Here is an 18,274-nt window from a genome sequence, read left to right as displayed (position 1 = left end):
TGCAGCATTTCTGTTTCTTACAGTGTTGGCATGCATCTAGAAGGAAAAAAAAAAAATAGGAGTTACCATATTGTCCTGAGGTTGAAAAAAGTTTGAGGTGAAGAAAGTTTCTGTTTTACTGAGCACTGAAGTCCTGAAATCTGTAATATGATGAAAAAGCACTGAAGAGATGGAAAAATACCCTATAAAAACAATTAATATTTTGACAGAACAGCAAAAGCAGTAGAGCCAGTCCTTGCTGGAGACCCTTAGTCAGATGTGTGCTACTGTTATTGAGTAACAAAGAGTAAAAAGCCTGCACTTAAGGATAAGAGTTGTGCTTGGAGAGCAGATAGCTGAGTCTGGGACTGGAGTGAGGGGCTCCAAGCTGTACTTCTAAAGTTGACAGAGCGTTTAAATTCTTGTAAACAAAATTGTTCTGCAAGCTGAACAAGTACACATCAAAAATCTGCAAGCTATTTGGGCAAATACCAAATTCATAATGAAAACCTGCTACAGACATGGGAAAGTTAGCAGGAGCTGGTATATCTGTGTTTTAATAATTCCTTGTTTGTTTCTTAGAGCTTGTTTGGTTCTTAGAGCTGTGGATTTTTTCCTCAATGCTGTAATAAAGCTGTCCCAGAACCCTTACAATAGCTTTGAGAAAACTGGACTAGGTGGTACATTTGAACAGTCATCCAGGACCAAATACCACAGTAGTGCTCTTAACTAAATAGATTGGCTCAGTGTTTTAAGTCAGAAGTTTTTTATGAAAGTTTTTCATCAGTCCTTGCCTTGGTGTCTCCTAATGGGAACTAGCCTGCCTGAGCAGTGCACACAAGACTCTCTCTAGGAAAAGAGGATGACTCTGTACCACAAATTCATCCTTTGCGCTGTGATTGGACCTTGTGCATGTGCTCACAAGTCTCAACATGTGCTGTGCTGTGTCAGCTCCTCCTGCAGAGGATGAACTGCCATGAAGATGAACTTAGGCAGCTAACCCTGACCCTGGGAGCTGTTCCATCAGGGAATGGGGTGCTGCTCACACCAGTTTCCAGTACTGTGCACCTGTGCTATTTAGTCATGTCCAGAGATTAACAGTCTGTAGATTGGCTGAACAAAAAGTCACAGCTGAAGAGCTTCCTTGATGAATTGTGAAAGGTCATACACTAGAAAGTGTAAAGGCCCCAATACCAAGACTATTCTTGCTGAAACTGAAATTTGAAACCTTGAAGTACTTAATCTCTTCCTCTGACCTCTGAAATCTGAGTCAAACAGGAAAAAAATGTATACTGATGCTTCCATCTTTGCATTTCAGAATGAGTTGGGAGAGTGTGTCCTTGCAGTCCTCTCATTTCAGATATGAATACCAAAACTTGTCTGCTCCCAAACACGAAAATGCATAGTCTTAAAAGTCTGGTCCAGCACAGAGATTGCAGTCTTGTCTTTCCAGATGTGCCACATGACAATACATTGTAATGTTATGTGTTGTTTTCTCAAGGGAAACCAATATTGCATGTTCAAAGGGAGCAGGTGGAAAGGAAGCCACTGATTATTGTGCTTATTTCCTACCAGAAGACCAGTGTTGGATATTTTAGGAGCTTCATCCTCTAGTATGTTCAGAACACAGAACAAAATGACCTGCAAACACTAATAAGCAATATTTCACTGGTTTGTGAAGCCTCCATAAAGTGTCCTGCACAGTGTGACCTCCCAAGAGCAGATAAACAAAAACTCACTGTAGGTGCACAGCTTTCACTGCTGGCATGCTTAGAAAGAGAGAGCAGTTTATACAGTGATAAATGTCAAAGTGGAAGAATTGGTGGTGGGTTTTTTTTAAATAAATAAATGTATATGAAGTCAAGGGATGTATAAGGAATAAAGTACAAGGAAAGGGCCAGGAAGGCTTCTGCTGATGCTTGGCACATGCTTATCCCTAAGGAATATCTAGTGAAGAATACTTGAGAACCCTGCAGACAGCTGCATGCATCTTACAATTTAATTAATTGTTCTGTCCATCTAACATATCCTTTGTCTTTGTACTTTTTAACACCAGGAGGTTGTGCACTTCACTGTTGAATTTTAATTTGTACATTTGTGTAAAAAGATGTGTAACAAACAGGTCAGCAGTCTCTTAGACAAGATGGCTTCAAGGTTAAATAGCTCAGGGAATGTATTGCTTGAGACTCCCTAGATAGCAGATATTTTGCCTTAAGGCGCTGGAGGATCTTTTGGTATTGAGAATACTCCACTTTAACAGTTTTATTTCAGGTTTGGAAACAAAAAAGGTTTGGCTACTCTGCTTTTGTGCTTGAACTAGTTTTTCCTTTCTTTTTTTTTAATCCTTCTTGCCATGATTCTCTCCTGTGACCGTTTATGCGAAACCTTTTCTTAATGCTATTTTTAAAATCCACTGAGTTTCCCTTGTCCGTCATAGCATAATTCTTCAAAGAACTCCAAAAGGTTAGTTGAGCATGAAGTCCCCTGCCTGATTCTTAGTGGCCCTCCTTACTCAACATGTGCTTATCCAGGTGCTGACCAGTCATTCCCTTAAGCTGACCTCCAAGACTTTCCCCAGCAGTGGTGTTTGAAGTTGATAGCCTTTTTTGCTTCCTGCTTTTCCCCGTGATCCTTTTCTTTAAAGAAAACTTTTTAAGGTTTTTTTTTCTACTTTTTCAACCATTTGCAGTTTCCTGTGTTTTGTTCTTGGGGTGGGGAGAGAAAAATACAAAGGCTTGCCAGCTTTTACTTCCTCTACGACCTGGGGGTGCATGTTTGTCTGGACCACCCTGCTTTTCCTACAGTAATTGTATCTAACTTTCTATAATTCTGTTATCTGTGAATTACCTATAGCTTCTCAGTCGTTCCTGGAAAATTGACCGCCAACTTGGGCATATCTCCACCCTCTTTCTCTGTAAAGACAGAGGCAAAGTAATTCTATTTCTTTTCTCCCCTCTAAAGTAAGGTCTGTAGTTTAAGTCCCCCTGGTTCTCTTGTCCTCAATGTATTATGCTTGTATTGAAATGTGTATTTTAAAAAATGTCTTACTAAAATTCTCTGCAATTTGTCTCTTATTCTTCCCTGTTTTCAAAACCTGTCTACTGTTTCATAGTATCTTAATATTTAAAAGTCCATGTTTACCTTCCCATTGAATTTTACCACATTTGTTTGTTAAGTCTTTGCTTTTCCTATCTTGTTTAAGGGTATGATTTTAACTTAAAGGAAAATTCTCCAAGCTACAAGTGGTAAAGTATTTCAAAAATAGGCTATAAAGACACAGGCTATGCCAATGTAGAAGAATGTTGTATATACTCAGAATTTGTAATTCAGAACATTTGTAATTAAAAACTTTAAGGAATATTAATTTTGAGGCATCAATTTGAAATACAAGAACAACTTGTTAGAATTATTTTTTCTGATTGCAGTGTTCTTTACAAATACTAGATGGAGTTTGTATATTAAGTTATTTCATTATTGTAAGTTTTAGAGCTGTGTAGAACTAGCAGTAAGTAAAAAGCCTTCAATTATATGCAGACTTACCTCAGAAAAGCCTTCTGTGGGGAATAACAAACCTATGTTTTTTAATTGTAGAATAATACTACCCCTGGAGCAATGACGCGGCGCAACACATATGTTTGTAGTGAAAGAACCACTGCTGATAGGCATTCAGTGATACAAAATGGCAAGGAGAACAGGTATATGAAATGTCTTCCTATGGTGTATGTCACTTGTCTTCCAAAACAATTCTAATGTCTAATTTAAAAATAAGTGATATTCTAATGAAATTCATAATGAAAGGTGAGTACAGATCCTTGGTTATGGAGTGCCTGTAAGTATGCTGGGGCTTGGGGTTTTTTCCTATATTTAATTTTATAATCTTTAAACCTAGAATTTAAAAGGAAGTTTCTGATTTCTGGTTAAATACATGAAATATTTGTAGCAGCCTTCATCTTAAATCTGTTGTGAACTCCTGTGACCAATCAGCATATGCTTGCAGAAGAACCTTGTTCAGTGTCAGACTACAAAGTCCATCCCTCTTGAGCCATTCTCTTTTTATATTTCACTCTAACTCTGCTTCACTGGGATTAGTTGAAATACCATTTTTGCTATAAAGTCTCAGGGAGAAGGTAATTTTTTCTGAGCAAAGATGAAATGGTGATCCACCATTAGTAACAGTGGACTAAGAGTGTTCCTTGCTGATAATACTGTGGCAGTCTAATTGTTTCCCAGGATTTACAGAACTCAGCTGCTTCCCTCCATATTCTGAGTGAAAACAGTCAGAGAAATAACAAATTTCTTTTTAATTTACTGAATGAAAGCTTGAGTAGAGCATGCAGTGGAACTGGAGCTAACAACTGTATGTGTTGGCACTGTGGTCACATCTACTGCCATCCTGTGTAGACTCAGGAGGGCTGTCAGAAATAATATTACAGTGAACATAGATATCAGGTACAGAGTAGCAGTTGAGAAGAAAATCACCAAATTTCCTGGCTGGCTGAGGTATTTCAATTTCCAGCCCTTCTTGTCAGAATTTTACTGCTGTCAAAAGATGGTAACAATTAAGTAGTTAACCCTTGCCAGCAGAACACTCAGATAGCTGGTACTTAAATAATGTGTACCCCTCTACTATGCTTCCCAATTTTCTCCACCCCTTCCTAATATTATGCTATTTTGTAAAGGGTGGGAAGAAAATACCTATTTTCTAACTTGTGTTTTTGCACAAATTTTTTTCCCTCCTTTTGGCAGCTGATGAGGAATTGTGATATAGAATGGAAAGCCTGTCTATTCCCTGTTTGATTCCTGGAACCTAGGGATAAAGAACATGATTTTGACCCTGTCTCTTCCTCCTAGCTTTCTGCAAATGGAAAGTGATTAAGGAAAGAGTCAAATATAAGTTTGAAGACTGCCAGAAGTGTAGTTGGCCAGCTGGGCCTGCAGTCACCTGTCTTGTGAAGTACAGCACAGCTCTTTGGTACTGTCCCTTAGTGTGTCTGTCTCAGCCTTCACTGGTTACTCCTTGTTAATGTTACCAAGTTGTTTAGGTTAAAGCTCACCATCCTTTCTCAGATTTGATATGTTAATAGCTTTTTTTCTTTCCAAACGCTCTTTGAAAAAATGGAATCTTTCTGTCCATAATAGTTTTGATAATTTTTTATTACTGCATAACTTGGTTTAATACAATTTTTGTTCATCCTTAAACTAATATCTTGCCTACAATTTCTTTATTACATTTTTAAAAGCTACTAGATACTGTTTACTAGGAATTTAAATGTTCCCTTAATTTGGGAGTAAGTTAATACTCATAAAGAACTATCTTTTGAAGTAATTTTATTTCCCCAGCTTTGAGTTTCTCAAGAAACTGATGTTTTTCTGGTTTGTCACACATAGACCTTAAACTCAAAGTTAAGACTGAGTAGCACTTGACAACTATATTAGTTGTGGTTTATATTCATAATTGGTACCCATGTGTAATTTGCCTTTTATTGTCAATATGATATTTAAACATAATTTGCTTTTTCTACAAACTAGCCTTATTTGGGTCATTTGAAATGTCTGAAAATTTATATTTGCACAGGTAAAAAATACTTCAATACTAAACTGCATGTTCATTTTGGCACAGTTTCAGGATTACTGTGATTTGGCACAGAATTCAGAATTTACATCTGAATGTATTTTGTTGCGGTAACTGGATAAAGCATTGACTGGTCACATAAAATGCAGGGACCTTTAATGCAGGAAAAATCAACATGGTGACTGATGGGACTGGCTCTTCAGAATTAATCTTTAATGTTACTGTACTCTCAGCTTGGCAGAAAGTAACTCTAGAAACTTGTTCTTTTTTCTTCTGTAAAGCAAGATCTGAACTTGAACCTGGGCTTTGTACATAACCAAGGATTAGTTAAAAATTACTTCTATGCTTTTGAAATGTCTGTTGGTGGCAAATGTTACAGGCTAGAGTAATTGCTGTAATTGGTTTATTACAGATTAGATTTTAGATTTTCCATAGCTACTCAGATACTGACTGTGACTCAGTGAAAACTTGGGAGACTTGCCATAAAAGGCAAGATGCACACATTTAAAATCTCTATTTTTCTTCTGTAGAGAAAGCGTTAAAACATTGCTTGTTCTGCTTTTATCTTGCACATTGAATTCTGAGAAGGCACTATTTCTGAAAGTATGGAGACTTTAAAGAATCAGTCAGTAAGTCTGATGTTGAAGAGAGTAATCTTGAAGACCCATGCCAGACTGGTAGAAGCAAAGAATTCTGAGTCTCTCATCTCTGCTTTAACACATTGTGTGGCTGACACAGGCATTCTGCTGGAGACAACTCTGTTGGCTTTCCTCCAAAGCCTGAGCATTAATTAACACACTTGGGGACTCATGAAACACTCTTCATAATGATAGGCAATTGCTTTAAATCATTTGTAACACAAATGATTTACAACAGCTTCAGATTTTTAATAAGCCTTGGCAGTAATTGGTGAATGTTAGTTCACGGTTACTGTGTTCCCAGGCCATTAATCCAAAGAAGCTGATTTCTAGCAAAGCATCAGAGGAGGAGAAGGTCCTTTATTGACACCTTTAGATGTCACATCTTTGGAGGCAGGTGACTAAAAACTTGGGTCCTGTGTTGTAAAACTAGATTCTTTATCTTTTGTAGTAAATAGAGAGGAAATGAGCTGGAAGAGCTTGAGATACTAGTGACCAATTTTGTGACTTCAGGGTATTAGTTTTGAGATGAATGTTCATTTTCTGAAAATTCCTTAAAACCCTGGGGTAATGTAAATGCTGGGCCTGTGTTGAAGGCTTCATTGTAAGTAGTACTTGTATCTGTCATCCTGATGGATTAAGCATTGTTGAGATGCATGCATGACTCAAATGAAGTTTTTCAGATCCCGCAAAGGTAAAAACAAACCAAAACCAAGTATGTTTTGCTAAGCATTTTAGCTAGCAGTTCAGATGTCTGAGCTGTGTGGTGTTTTGCACTGGTGCTTTGGCAGCCAAGCCTGAAAAGTGGAGGAGCAGACACTTGTAGCTGCACTAGCATTCTTCTCTCCAGAGTGTGATGTACCCGAATTTGGTAACAGGACTTGAGATTTTGTGTATAACCAAGTAGTAATTTGGAAGTGAACATGCAGTGTCATGAAACTGTCACTGAGAATTATTGATTTCTTAACCTCGAGCAAAATTTCTGAATTATAGCTATCTTACTTTTAGAGCAAACTTCAGATGAATGATGTGGTGCTGTAGTCTGAAAGGCCCAAAACATCTTGTGGCTTCTCATTTTTCTCCTACCCTTATCATTACTAGACAATGTGAAGGCTGCAAAGAGTATTTTGGCCTAAATAAATAAATAACTAAATTTAATGCTCCTATTTGAACATACTATGCAGCTGGCAGCTTACTGGCCATTCTGCTAAGACAGTGCTCTATACTTTCCTTCAAAGCCTGAATGGTAATTTGGAGAATTTAATGTTCATGGTCAAAGCAATACAAGATGCTCTTCAACTGTCATTCTTTCTTTAGAGAACAGCAAGCATGTTCAGTGCCTACTACACATGCAGGTTCATTCTTAGCAGCCTTTTTCTTTTGGCCTCTCTGGAGTTGTTAAGGATCATGGTATTTTTGGTTCTGATTGTACCTGTGAAATATCTCAGTTATCTCATGTAGATTTGACAGCTTGCCCAACTTTCACTAATTTCTTTTAACATGGATACATTCTGAAAACAAAGGATTTTGCTGTAGTATTGGAGCTATCATGAGTCTTTTGGAAAGTGCATTTGGTGGGGGTTTTAATGCATTGTTTACTGTTAAGAGCAATACAAGTTACATCAGTGCTTTATCGTAGAGCTTTGGCATAGAATTCTGAGTTATTCAGGTTCTGTACATCAAGGAGGGTATCACTGCAGACTAATGCTAATGGTAAGAGCATGGTCACTTACAGATGTCCAGTGCCATGTAAGGATGCTCTTTAAGGGGAGTGTAGGGCAGTTACTGCTGTTACGTAGAAGAGGAGGGCTGTTAGAGTTCGTGTTCTTTGATAAACCAGTTAATAGAAGGAAAAGTTTGCTTTTTTTTTCCTATGCAGTAGTTTGTTGTTGGTCCATCATGCTCTTCTTTCTGCCTCTGCCTGAACCCAAACCCCCTCGCAGCCTGACAGAAATGTTCGCTTACGCAGCTAGCCCTGCTTCAGTTTGTACCACATCCTTCTCCAGTGTTCGGCTGCGACATCAGAAGTCGATGTCCATGTCAGCCTCTGTGCACACGAAGATGATGTTGCCTCCAATAGACAATGGCGCAGATAACTTCAGGCCTATGTAAGAACCAGAAATCGTTGTGACACTAACTTATACCCACTGCTTCTTAACTTTGTGCTGTGGAATTTTAGTCCTAGATTGTTCTAGTATATTTTGCCCACAAGATGTGTGTTTCCTCATTTTTTTAGTCTCGTTTACATTTGTCTTGTGGTGTGTCAGGCTGTCTGTGACATAATCCTGCAATAGTGAACCTTAATTTTTTCCTATTGTTAGGAGTATTGGACATTCCCTATTGTCAAAGTTTGTGGGAGACTTTAACTGTATATCCCGAAGGACTTCACTACTTGGAGCAGTTCGCTTGTAGAGAATTTTGTGTAGGATACTTTCAAATTAGCAAGACTTTCAAAGATGTATGTACAGAATGTGGAGGGAGAGACATTAAAGTTACCTATTCTCTTTCCTGGGAGGAAACTTTACTGGTCTATTCTTTTATCAGTCTTCTCAGCGAAACTCTGTAGGCCTGGTTTATCTGGTCTTTTCCAGGATACTCCTGTTGCACTTTTCTGCCTATGTAGGTTTCTGTTTCGGCAGCCTCTTAATCCTAACTTCTTGCAAGTTTTGATTCCATACAGTGCTGTAATAATGTTGGTATTCCCAACCTTGGCCTATATAAAAGTGTCTGCTTATGCTTTACTGTAGAACGTAGTGTTTTGTGTTTCCTGCTGAGCCGCAGTGCCCGTGTGAAGGCGTTCTAGCATTGTTTTTTTGTTTGTTTGTTTTCTGCCCTAGCACTATTCCCGATCAGAGAACTCCCGTTGCTTCAACCCACAGCATTAGCAGTGCGACCACCCCTGACCGTATTCGTTTCCCCAGAGGAACGGCCAGCCGGAGCACGTTCCACGGGCAGCTGCGCGAGCGCCGCACCGCCACCTACAACGGCCCGCCCGCCTCGCCCAGCCTGTCCCACGAGGCCACGCCGCTCTCGCAGACCCGCGCCCGCGGCTCCACCAACCTCTTCAGCAAACTAACTTCTAAACTGACGAGAAGGTAAGCCTCTTAAAAACGCTACTGCACTGTGTCTGTCTTTTTTTCCTTTTTGTACTAGAAATACCTCATTGCTTAGGTGATTTTGTCCACGTTCACTGATAAATGGCTGAAGTTCTGCAACTTAAAATGCAGTTGCTTATGATTTTTTCATAGGTCAATTTTGGTTACAGAAGCCATTTGTTTTTGGGAGTTGAGTCAAATGGGATTAAATGGGAGACAGTTTGGTCTGTGCTTTCCTTCTGTGCTCTTCAGCCTCATGTCTGAGGTACAAATGCTGCAGAGATGAAACATTTCAGCTCAGCTGAAAAGCTGCTCAGTGGCTGCGTAGTCCATGAGTAAATGGCATAAACTAGGAGCCCAGTCTAGATATTTGATGTAGCATTAGAAGCTCAGGTTGTGTTTCCCAGTCACTTAGTCCATCAGTGTTTCCAGCATAACCTTGCTGGCAACACAGAAATAGAAATATCACTGGTGAAAGGGTAGGGGCAGGAGACAAAAGCTTCTGTTGGCAGTAGTGCTGTCACAGGCCATCTTAAAAGAATGGCAGCATTAGTGTTTCAGTCTAGGCAGGAATCTGGTCAAACCTTGAAAAATTTATTCCTGCTTTGGCCTTTAGTTCATGTGCAGATTCTGTGTTAGGTGTGTGGTCCAGCCAAAGCCAAGCTTCAGCAGGTCTTGCTCCTGCACTAACAGTTTTTATTCTAACTGAACTTCTAGTTTCAAATCCATGTATGATTTAGATTAGTTACTACAAACCCTGAAATTGAAAATTGTACTTTTTTCTTCTGTATTTAAAACCTGTCAGTTCCCATACCACATACTTCAGACCATTGATCTCCACAACCTGAATTTGCAGAATTGAGAGCTTGTTTGTCTTTGCATGAAGATATTCATCAAGGTTTTGTATACTCCTTATCAGGTGAAGTTTTTTGGACAAGATTATTCGGATCTTGGCCTGCTAGCTTTTGTTTTAAGCTTAAACCACGTCAGCAGCAAGTCATTTCCTTCCTGTCTACTTTATGATTATGGATGCCTCCCTCCCTCAGTATCCCATTTGCAATCTCCCATTCCTACAAAATAATGCTGAGCCACACTCCAGTTTTTCACAAATGGGTGATTTCAGTTGAGAGAGTGAATTTCTTTAAAAATGTAGAAGTTGCTTCTTGGCAATACAAGAACATGACAGTTTAGCCTTTGATAAATGTTTTAATTTGCTCAGTTCTCTGCCAGGTAACACTTCTCTGGGAAACACTGTGCTGTAGGAAATTTGGTTTGAGTTTTTTCCCTTCCTTTTTATGTTGAGAGAGAGAGAAATTTAATTTGAATACTTTTTAAGTGTTAGCCATCTGCTTTATGTCAAGTGAAGTCTTAATCAGCTACATCCTTTTGGCACATCTTTCTTTCTGTACTTTTGTTTGTAATATCCTTACTTAACTTTCCATTTGACATTCCAAATGTGGATGCTCAAACTGTGAACATGCAAACTTTTCACTCAGTTGTTTAGGCAGCATTCAAACTTCTATCATTGCCTCACAGTTTCAACTTTTGCAGTGCAGTGTGGTTTTCTTGAAGAAGTCTTTCCCCACGACTTTTGACAGTAGTTTAAATTCCATCTGGACTTGATTAAATAACATGCAGTTACAACACAATAGCACAGTTACAGATGATTAGTTTGCTCTTGGAGGATCTTTTGCAGTTGGGGCTCTGTTATATTCAGTGCTGTACTGAGGAGGTGGATAGTGCCACTGAAGGACATGGTTATGTTTCTTCCTGTTAAATAATTTTTTTTAAGCCTTATTGCTCATTAATTTATTGTAGCATTCTCTATGGGGAATCAGAATTCTTTTGGTTATGAACTACTTATGTTCTGGTGTAGGGAATTGTTACAGCTTCTGCCACTAAAATAGCTAAATATTTAAGGCTGTTTTTGGCACAACATGGCTGACCTAATGTTATGAAGAAAGGAAGAATCCTAACTCTGAAGATATTCAGGATATAATTATGGTAGTGTTACTGATTTTTGCGTTCTTTGGTAAATATATGAAGAAAATACAAGCATATTTTTACCTGACCTTGCAGATTTTGAGTTTTAAAATGTTTTGACACCAGTACATATTTTAATTCATAATAAATACTGGTTACATATTTCCCAGAAAAATTGAAAGTAACAGTGCCAGGAGTTTGACTCTTCAGCCCCTAAATCATCTGCCTAATCTGAGAATATATTGAAGTGTAATTTAATTGTGCATTTAAAATGAGATCTTTTTTGCATGTTTCACTCTAAATGCCTTTTTCAATTTATTTTGTACAAAATTTTTTGTTAATTATTATTTTGGCTTAATTTCTTTTAGAAACATGTCATTCAGGTTTATCAAAAGGTAGGATTTCTTTATATTTAAAAAAAAGTGGCTCCTGCAATTAACAAAAGATTTGGCTTTTCTAGCCTTGGTTTTCTGAAAACTAAACTTCCTGCTGAGAACTAAATACTTTCTTTCTTCAGAGGAAAGCATAGAATAAATCCATTAACTCATGACGATACCTAAGAATCTGTGGCACCATCTGTGTTGTATAACAAGATGCTAAGCATGCCTCGTGAATTCTTCTTTCTTTGATAGAGTTGGTAGTGCCAAAGTAATTCTGTTCTCTGTACTAATACACTTAGCATGCTTATGTTTGAAGAATGAGGTGTTTGATAACAATGATGAAAGTATAAACAAAACATAAGGTTGCAAGCAAATAAAGGTAAGTGTTGTTGAATTTATGTTATCTCTCTGTTTTATGATGTTGAAGAGAAAAAAAGGTTTGAAGCATTGCCGGCAGCTGAGCACAGCTGTGAGTTGAACAGTTCTGTGTGAAAGATTGAATGAAGATTCAATAGCTGTGTATTTATTTTAACACGGGGTGCATTTGTTGAAGTCAATTGCAGCTGAAGTGCAAATAGAGCTCTTTAGTTATAAACAAAAAGTACAACATTTATGCAAATTTATCAACAAAAGGGAAAAGCTCAGAAGTCTGATTCACATTTCAAGCCAAAGGACTGAATTTAGTTTTGCAATTTGGGAATGAATCAAGCTGCTGTATTTCTCATTAATCCACTATGATTCATGAAAATCACTTACACAATTTTGATGTGCAGGTAAATTTCCCAGTAGAGTTTTGTAATAGCCTGTTTAGTTGTACCACATCTTGGAACTTCTGAAAGGGTGGTACTTCCAGTTTCCTACTACTGATCAAAACCAGGGACATGGGGCCAAAAACCAGGCATCTGTTTTAACCTTCGGAATACAAGGCTATGCTTGTGACTGTAATTTGGAGTTAGACCATTTCAAGGAAATGCTTAGATTAGGGAGTCCTGACATATGTAAATTGCTGCCTAAATGTGGGTTTATTATGTACAGTGCAAGGCTAAAGGTACCCCACCTGATTAACTGAGTAAATCCCATGCCATGGTGATGATAATCAGTGCTCTTCCAAACATGTCCATGTTTGGAACTGGTGTTGGTTGCCTTGGCTGGCGTTGTCACAGCTGACTTGAGAAAATGCAACAACTTAGTTAAGGAAAGAAACCATGCAACTCAGCATACAGCTGGAACTGAGCAGGGGCAGTGGCTTTAACCCAGCATGCATCATGAGCTGTGGGGTGTAGACCACTTCTAAAACAAAGGACTGTGATCTGTGCAACCCTCCACAGCTGGATTCATCTACATTTGTTCAGAAGAAAGATGGGAAATGATAATATGAGTACAGTTTTAAACTAGAAAGTTACTGTTTAAATTTGAGACTTCAGGTAATTTTTAAGTAATTTTTTAAAAATTACCTTTGACTTGAGGCCAGGAGTCTTAGACCATGGTGGAAATATCTGCTACAGCTTCCATGAATGTGTCTTTTTGAATAAGAAATTTGTAAAGTCTTACACAACCTGCACAGGAGCGGTGTGCTTTTTAAATTCTGTTTTAAGAATGTGTGATGTCCCTCCATACCTGATCTGTCTGTAGGTACAAAAACTGAAAATACTGGGGATTTTGGCAGTTTCTCCTGGCTATATTTGCTATGAATCCTACCTGAGCTCACTGTTTTTGTAGTTCTGAAAGAGCTACAGTAACCCAGTAGCATGTATACATAGTGCCACAGCATCAGTTCTAGGGAGCTGAATGAAAGAATAAAAGTCGCTGCTTGTTAAACTGCTGAGTTTTAATATTGTGCTCAGTATACAGAGGTGTCAAATATATATATATATATATATATATATGTGAGTATATATATATATATATCTCTTGTACTATGCACTGTGTTTGCCAATCTGCATATTGTGGAAGTCTTAACTTCTTTTTTTTTTTTCTGACAGCAAAAATGAATCAATGTTCTGGATTTTATTGCAGCATCATTTCTCCATTTCTATAAATTGATCTTATTTTATCATCTTGCACTTTTTGTTGATTTTCAGCAGTTGATTTAGGCAGCTTTCTTTGTGTTTACTTGGATATTTAAAACAGCATACAAAGATGTAAAGAACAGGAAACACAGCATAATCTGGGACAGATTATGTGTGGAAACAATCAGATTTGTGAAAGCCCTTCATAAACCATAAGGTAGATAATGTATAGGCATGGCATGACAAATGAGAACAGAACTTGTCTGTATATTTGTTCCATTCTCAAGACCAAGAAGCATCTTGGTCCATAAAATCAGTTTATGGAAAACACAAGTAAAAGCAGAAAATTTAGAGCAGCATAAACTAGCACAGAAGTGAAGATTGTATTAGCAAGTGAGGAGGCCTCAGGGCTGCATCTGACTCACAAACCCCAACCAAAACAATCCTGGCAGTACAGTAAGTGCCTGTCCCCAGAGCAGCAGTGCTGGGCTGTAGAGCTGGACCATCCCCATGTCTGTCATGAAGGAAAGAGCACCTTGAGAGACTGGCACAGCTCTCCTAAGCTTGGCATGATGGCTCACATTTGAGGTTGTGTGTCACTTTATGCAGCTCCTCCTGCTCAATGAATGGAACATTGATGCATGGAAAAACTGAGCAAAGTGAGGGTTTTCTGAGAGGCTTCCATGAGAATGTTTATTATTTCAAAGTGGCAGGTATATTCTAAATAATGACCTTTCTTAGATTTAGAGTACAGTGGTTTACAAACTGAACACTTTGGCTTAATTTCAAACTGAAAAGTGTGTCAGAGCATCGCTAGAGATTTTTCTTTACAGACTTTTCTGGACAAATTCCAGCAACAGTAAAGCTGTTCATTGTTGGGGAAACTGGTTGTGCTCCCATTTTCTACAACCTTTGGCAAGTTTCAAAACAAAACACCAAAAACCCAACAAAAATCTGTAAATGTTTGCAGCTCTTAAAGCTGCCATCCTCCACTTCCTAGAAGCACAGAAGGCTCCTTGAAGTTAAAGTACTCTTAATATTTCAGTTGAGGAGTGTTTTCTAACTTGTTGGTTGCTTTGCCCAGTAAAACAATCATCTGAAAGGGGAGGATCAATTCAGTTCAGTTGGCAGATGTGGTGGTTCCTGCCTACCCCTTTTTTGGTCCTGTAGAGCTCATAGGGGATGACTTCATGCTCTTGGTATATACAGGCATGAAAAATCTTTTTCCACCTTCTCTTATATCCACCATAATAAATTCAGTAACTGCTTACTTTGCACTGTGACTTTCAATTGTCTTCTTCTCGTTTTTTCTGTATCTTTTTTTGCTTACAGCTGTTCATTTGCCAGTGACATTGTCCCTGTTGTACCGTGAGCTGTGTGGTACCTCAGAGAGCGGGGTTCTCCTTGGATGCTGCCATGACCAGCAGCTCTCAGCTGAGCAACTTTGCCCTCCTGTTAAGTGCAGTGTTGCTTTGCAGTAGCCCCTGAGTTGAATTTGGGCTGGTTCTGCTGCCCCCCTGCCCCTCACAGTTCCAGGACAGCTCCTGGTCCCCTGTGACACAGACTGCCAAGAGTCACCTTGCAAGGCTGATCCCTCACCAGAGCTCTCAAAAGGAAGGAAAGGAGGAAATCACGCCTTGTAACACCCCACACACCCTGATATAAATATCACTCTGCAGCAGAAAATAAGGTTACTGTCTTACATTCCTGTCCCTAGACACCTGCCACCCAAACTGCTGTGTTTGTTTACTCAGGGAAGCCATGTACTGCCTTAGTCTGGATGAAAGCAGTGTACAGGCAGCATCCCCCTGAGCAGAGTTAATGCTGATATGTTGAGCCATCCTCCTTCAACAATGGGAAGGTAGAGAAAGATAATTTTCCCATTAATTCTTCTTGACCCTGGGCTTTCAATACATGGTAGTGACCAGCAATGTAGCCTTAAGCACTGCAAGAAGAGAGAAAGCTTAAGCTTGTTCCTGGGTGGGGAAGATGCATCAGTGTGGAATTACTAGGATGGAGTTACCACAGCTTGAGAAATCTTGGATTTACCTCTTAAAGTTCCATTAAAATATATATGCATCTTCTTCTTTTGCATTAAGGTATTTTGATATTGTTTGAACACACAGATCTGATGAGCATGCAAATACACAAGGTGATCAGACTTGTCTGTAAACAGTTATGGGGATTTTTTCAAATATATACTTTATTCCAGATAAAACTTTTAAATAACATTAGCTAAAAATATTTGGGAGTTATTTCTCTTTTAGGAGGTACTTAGTAAATAATACAGTCTCTTCAATATGCTTTGTAACTTTAGTTTCACATTTTCTGCTTTTAGAACTTCAGATTTATTCTGTGAGTTCTACAGATTTAATACACAAATATATACTGTTAAAATTAGTTATGGTCAGTTTAAAAGCTATAATTTATAGACTTCCATTTGGTTTGACAATATGTTGCTTTCTGAGTTTGTCCTAACCTCCCAAGTTCTTTACATCTTTGTTGTTTTGTATTTTAACACACCTTTGGTATGATTGCAGTGTCTTTTAGCAACTACTCAGATATTATATATTGTAGTATAAGATTTGTCTTCTCTTTCCCACTTCCTTTTGCTTCTGCATTCTTTTCATTGAGGCTCCCGACTGAATATGAGAGGAACGGGAGATTTGAGGGCTCAAGGTGAGGGTAAAATTTTTGTTTAAAACGTTGCTTAGGTGAGTTTGAACCTTTCTTCCCTTGATTATGTGGCATAGTGGCTTCAGGCAGCAGCTTTTTTTTTCATGTAAGTCATTGGAACTAAACAAAGAAGCATTTCTGTCTGCAAAACAGCTGTTAAAGCACTGACTGACTTGGTTCTAAACTTTCATCTTTACTGTTGCCTTTTCCCTTGTGTGGTTTTTCTTTTTTTTTTTTTTTTTTTTTTTGCATTTTAGTCATTGTAATTTGCTGTTGTTGTGTAGATGTGTAGATAAGTGGTCTCCAGTGAGGCTGCAAATGTGTGGAATAACCACTGAAAGGTGATAAGATATTTCTCATCTCCAAAATCACAGGTAGTTAAATATTTTTCATGTTATACTCTTCTCACAAAATCAGCATATCAAAAAAAAAATAGAAATTATCAAACTCCTGGGTTTGCCAACTGTTTTCAAGTAGAAAAAGCTTCCAAAAATAAAATAAGCATTGAATAAAACTTGGGAATTTTCCTGGCCCTTTACAGCCTTATTAAATTAAAACCTTAAAACAAAATACTCTTTAATTTGTGTGATGAATTTTATAGCATCTGGCAAATCACATTGCATAGTCTTATGACTCTCACAGTCACAAGAAATCTTTTAATAGGAGAATTATGAAATGGGTTATATTTGAGAAATATATTTATTTAGTTGTGGCCTTGCTATCACTTTTTATTTAACTTTTTCATAATTGCCTGCTTAATGGTAGTAGAAATAAAATGTGGTGTAACCATTGCCATCTATTTCAAAGAGCAGCTTGGCTGAATATGGAGGCTCCACGTGAGACCAAAACTGCATGGTTGGGGGTCAGTTAGGTTAGCTAATAGTTAAGTATGACAGTCAATATATTTAATTAAATTTGAAAAGGTGACTGACAGTGTACAAATATTCACAAAGCAAATCTGTGTTTTGTCCCTGGAGGTCCAAGTGTAGTTCCTTATTCTTTAGCTGCATGACTACTGATTTTAATTTAAGTAGAAGAATAATTGCAAACTAGAAATTTCTGGAACATTTCTTTCCTTTGTCCTGTTTAACTTCTCTTACCCATACCAAAATAAAAGCTTTTTTATTAAAAAAAAAAAAAAAAGTTGCAGATTTGGGAAACACAAATTTTGTGTTCAATATTTTGTGTTTCATCTCTTAAAAATGTGACAATAATGGTACCCTCTCACCATCTTTACAAGCTATGTTGAAGAGGTGTCTAGTAGTGACTTCCAGCTCTCTTTATGCACATCCCCCTCAGAGGCACTTAACTGCAGAGCTTGTAGCTGCAGAAGATTTCATCACTTTACCTCAGTCAGTGGTTGGTGTTTAATGAATTACTGACCAACTCAGGAGGAAGCATCTCCTGTCTGAGGCAGCCCCCAGAGCTTGCAGCGTGGTGTGTCCCCAGGGATCATCTCAAACACGCCCCAGTGCAGGAAGGCCAGAGTGTAACTGAGCCAGCCCAGGTCTGGGGGCTCAGGTTGACCCTGGGCAGCAGGTGGGTGACCCTGATCCTGCTGTCCTTCCTTCTGCTTGCAGCCAGCTGCTGTGGGGCTCCAGGGGCACTCCCAGGGCTCAGTGTCCAGCTGCTGCCCAGGAGGAGGTGCAGAGGAACACCCAGCACCACCTTTGTGCCCCATTCTGTGTAAGTGGGCACCTCCCAGGGCCTGGGCTGAGCACCCTCCTGCCACAGGGAGCTGTTATTTCAATGTTCCAGAAACTTCTAGCACAGAGCTGATGTTTCAGCTGCCCACGTGGTCCGAGAGTAGAGTTTTGAGCAGAACCTGCCTGAAAATCAAGCTGTAGGTGCTGCATGTAGTTCTGCCTCCAGAAGGTCATTGCCCCCATGCTCCTGAATCCAGTGAGTGCCAGTTGTGTCCCACCTCGTGCCATTCCTTTGT

At 38.7% G+C, this 18,274-nt stretch overlaps 1 protein-coding gene across 15 annotated transcripts in view; it reads left to right on the top strand.

The window, feature by feature from the left end:
* Positions 1-18,274, top strand: part of MARK3 (microtubule affinity regulating kinase 3) — a 65,535-nt gene that overhangs the window by 41,621 nt on the left and 5,640 nt on the right. For 2 of the 15 annotated variants that reach the window (XM_053944471.1, XM_053944474.1), the window contains 5 exons: positions 3,571-3,674; positions 8,133-8,297; positions 9,027-9,284; positions 11,636-11,662; positions 16,291-16,335. In XM_053944471.1, the coding sequence (XP_053800446.1) occupies positions 3,571-3,674; positions 8,133-8,297; positions 9,027-9,284; positions 11,636-11,662; positions 16,291-16,335 (599 nt within the window). The remainder of the gene's footprint in view (positions 1-3,570; positions 3,675-8,132; positions 8,298-9,026; positions 9,285-11,635; positions 11,663-16,290; positions 16,336-18,274) is intronic. The other 13 variants (XM_053944480.1, XM_053944478.1, XM_053944479.1 and 10 more) reach the window with 9 other exon arrangements.

This window comes from Vidua chalybeata, chromosome 6, assembly GCF_026979565.1.
Source record: "Vidua chalybeata isolate OUT-0048 chromosome 6, bVidCha1 merged haplotype, whole genome shotgun sequence".
In the NCBI taxonomy this organism is placed as follows: domain Eukaryota; kingdom Metazoa; phylum Chordata; class Aves; order Passeriformes; family Viduidae; genus Vidua; species Vidua chalybeata.
The sequence above is the reverse complement of the archived record's forward strand: the minus strand, read 5'-3'. Positions and strand labels throughout refer to the sequence as shown.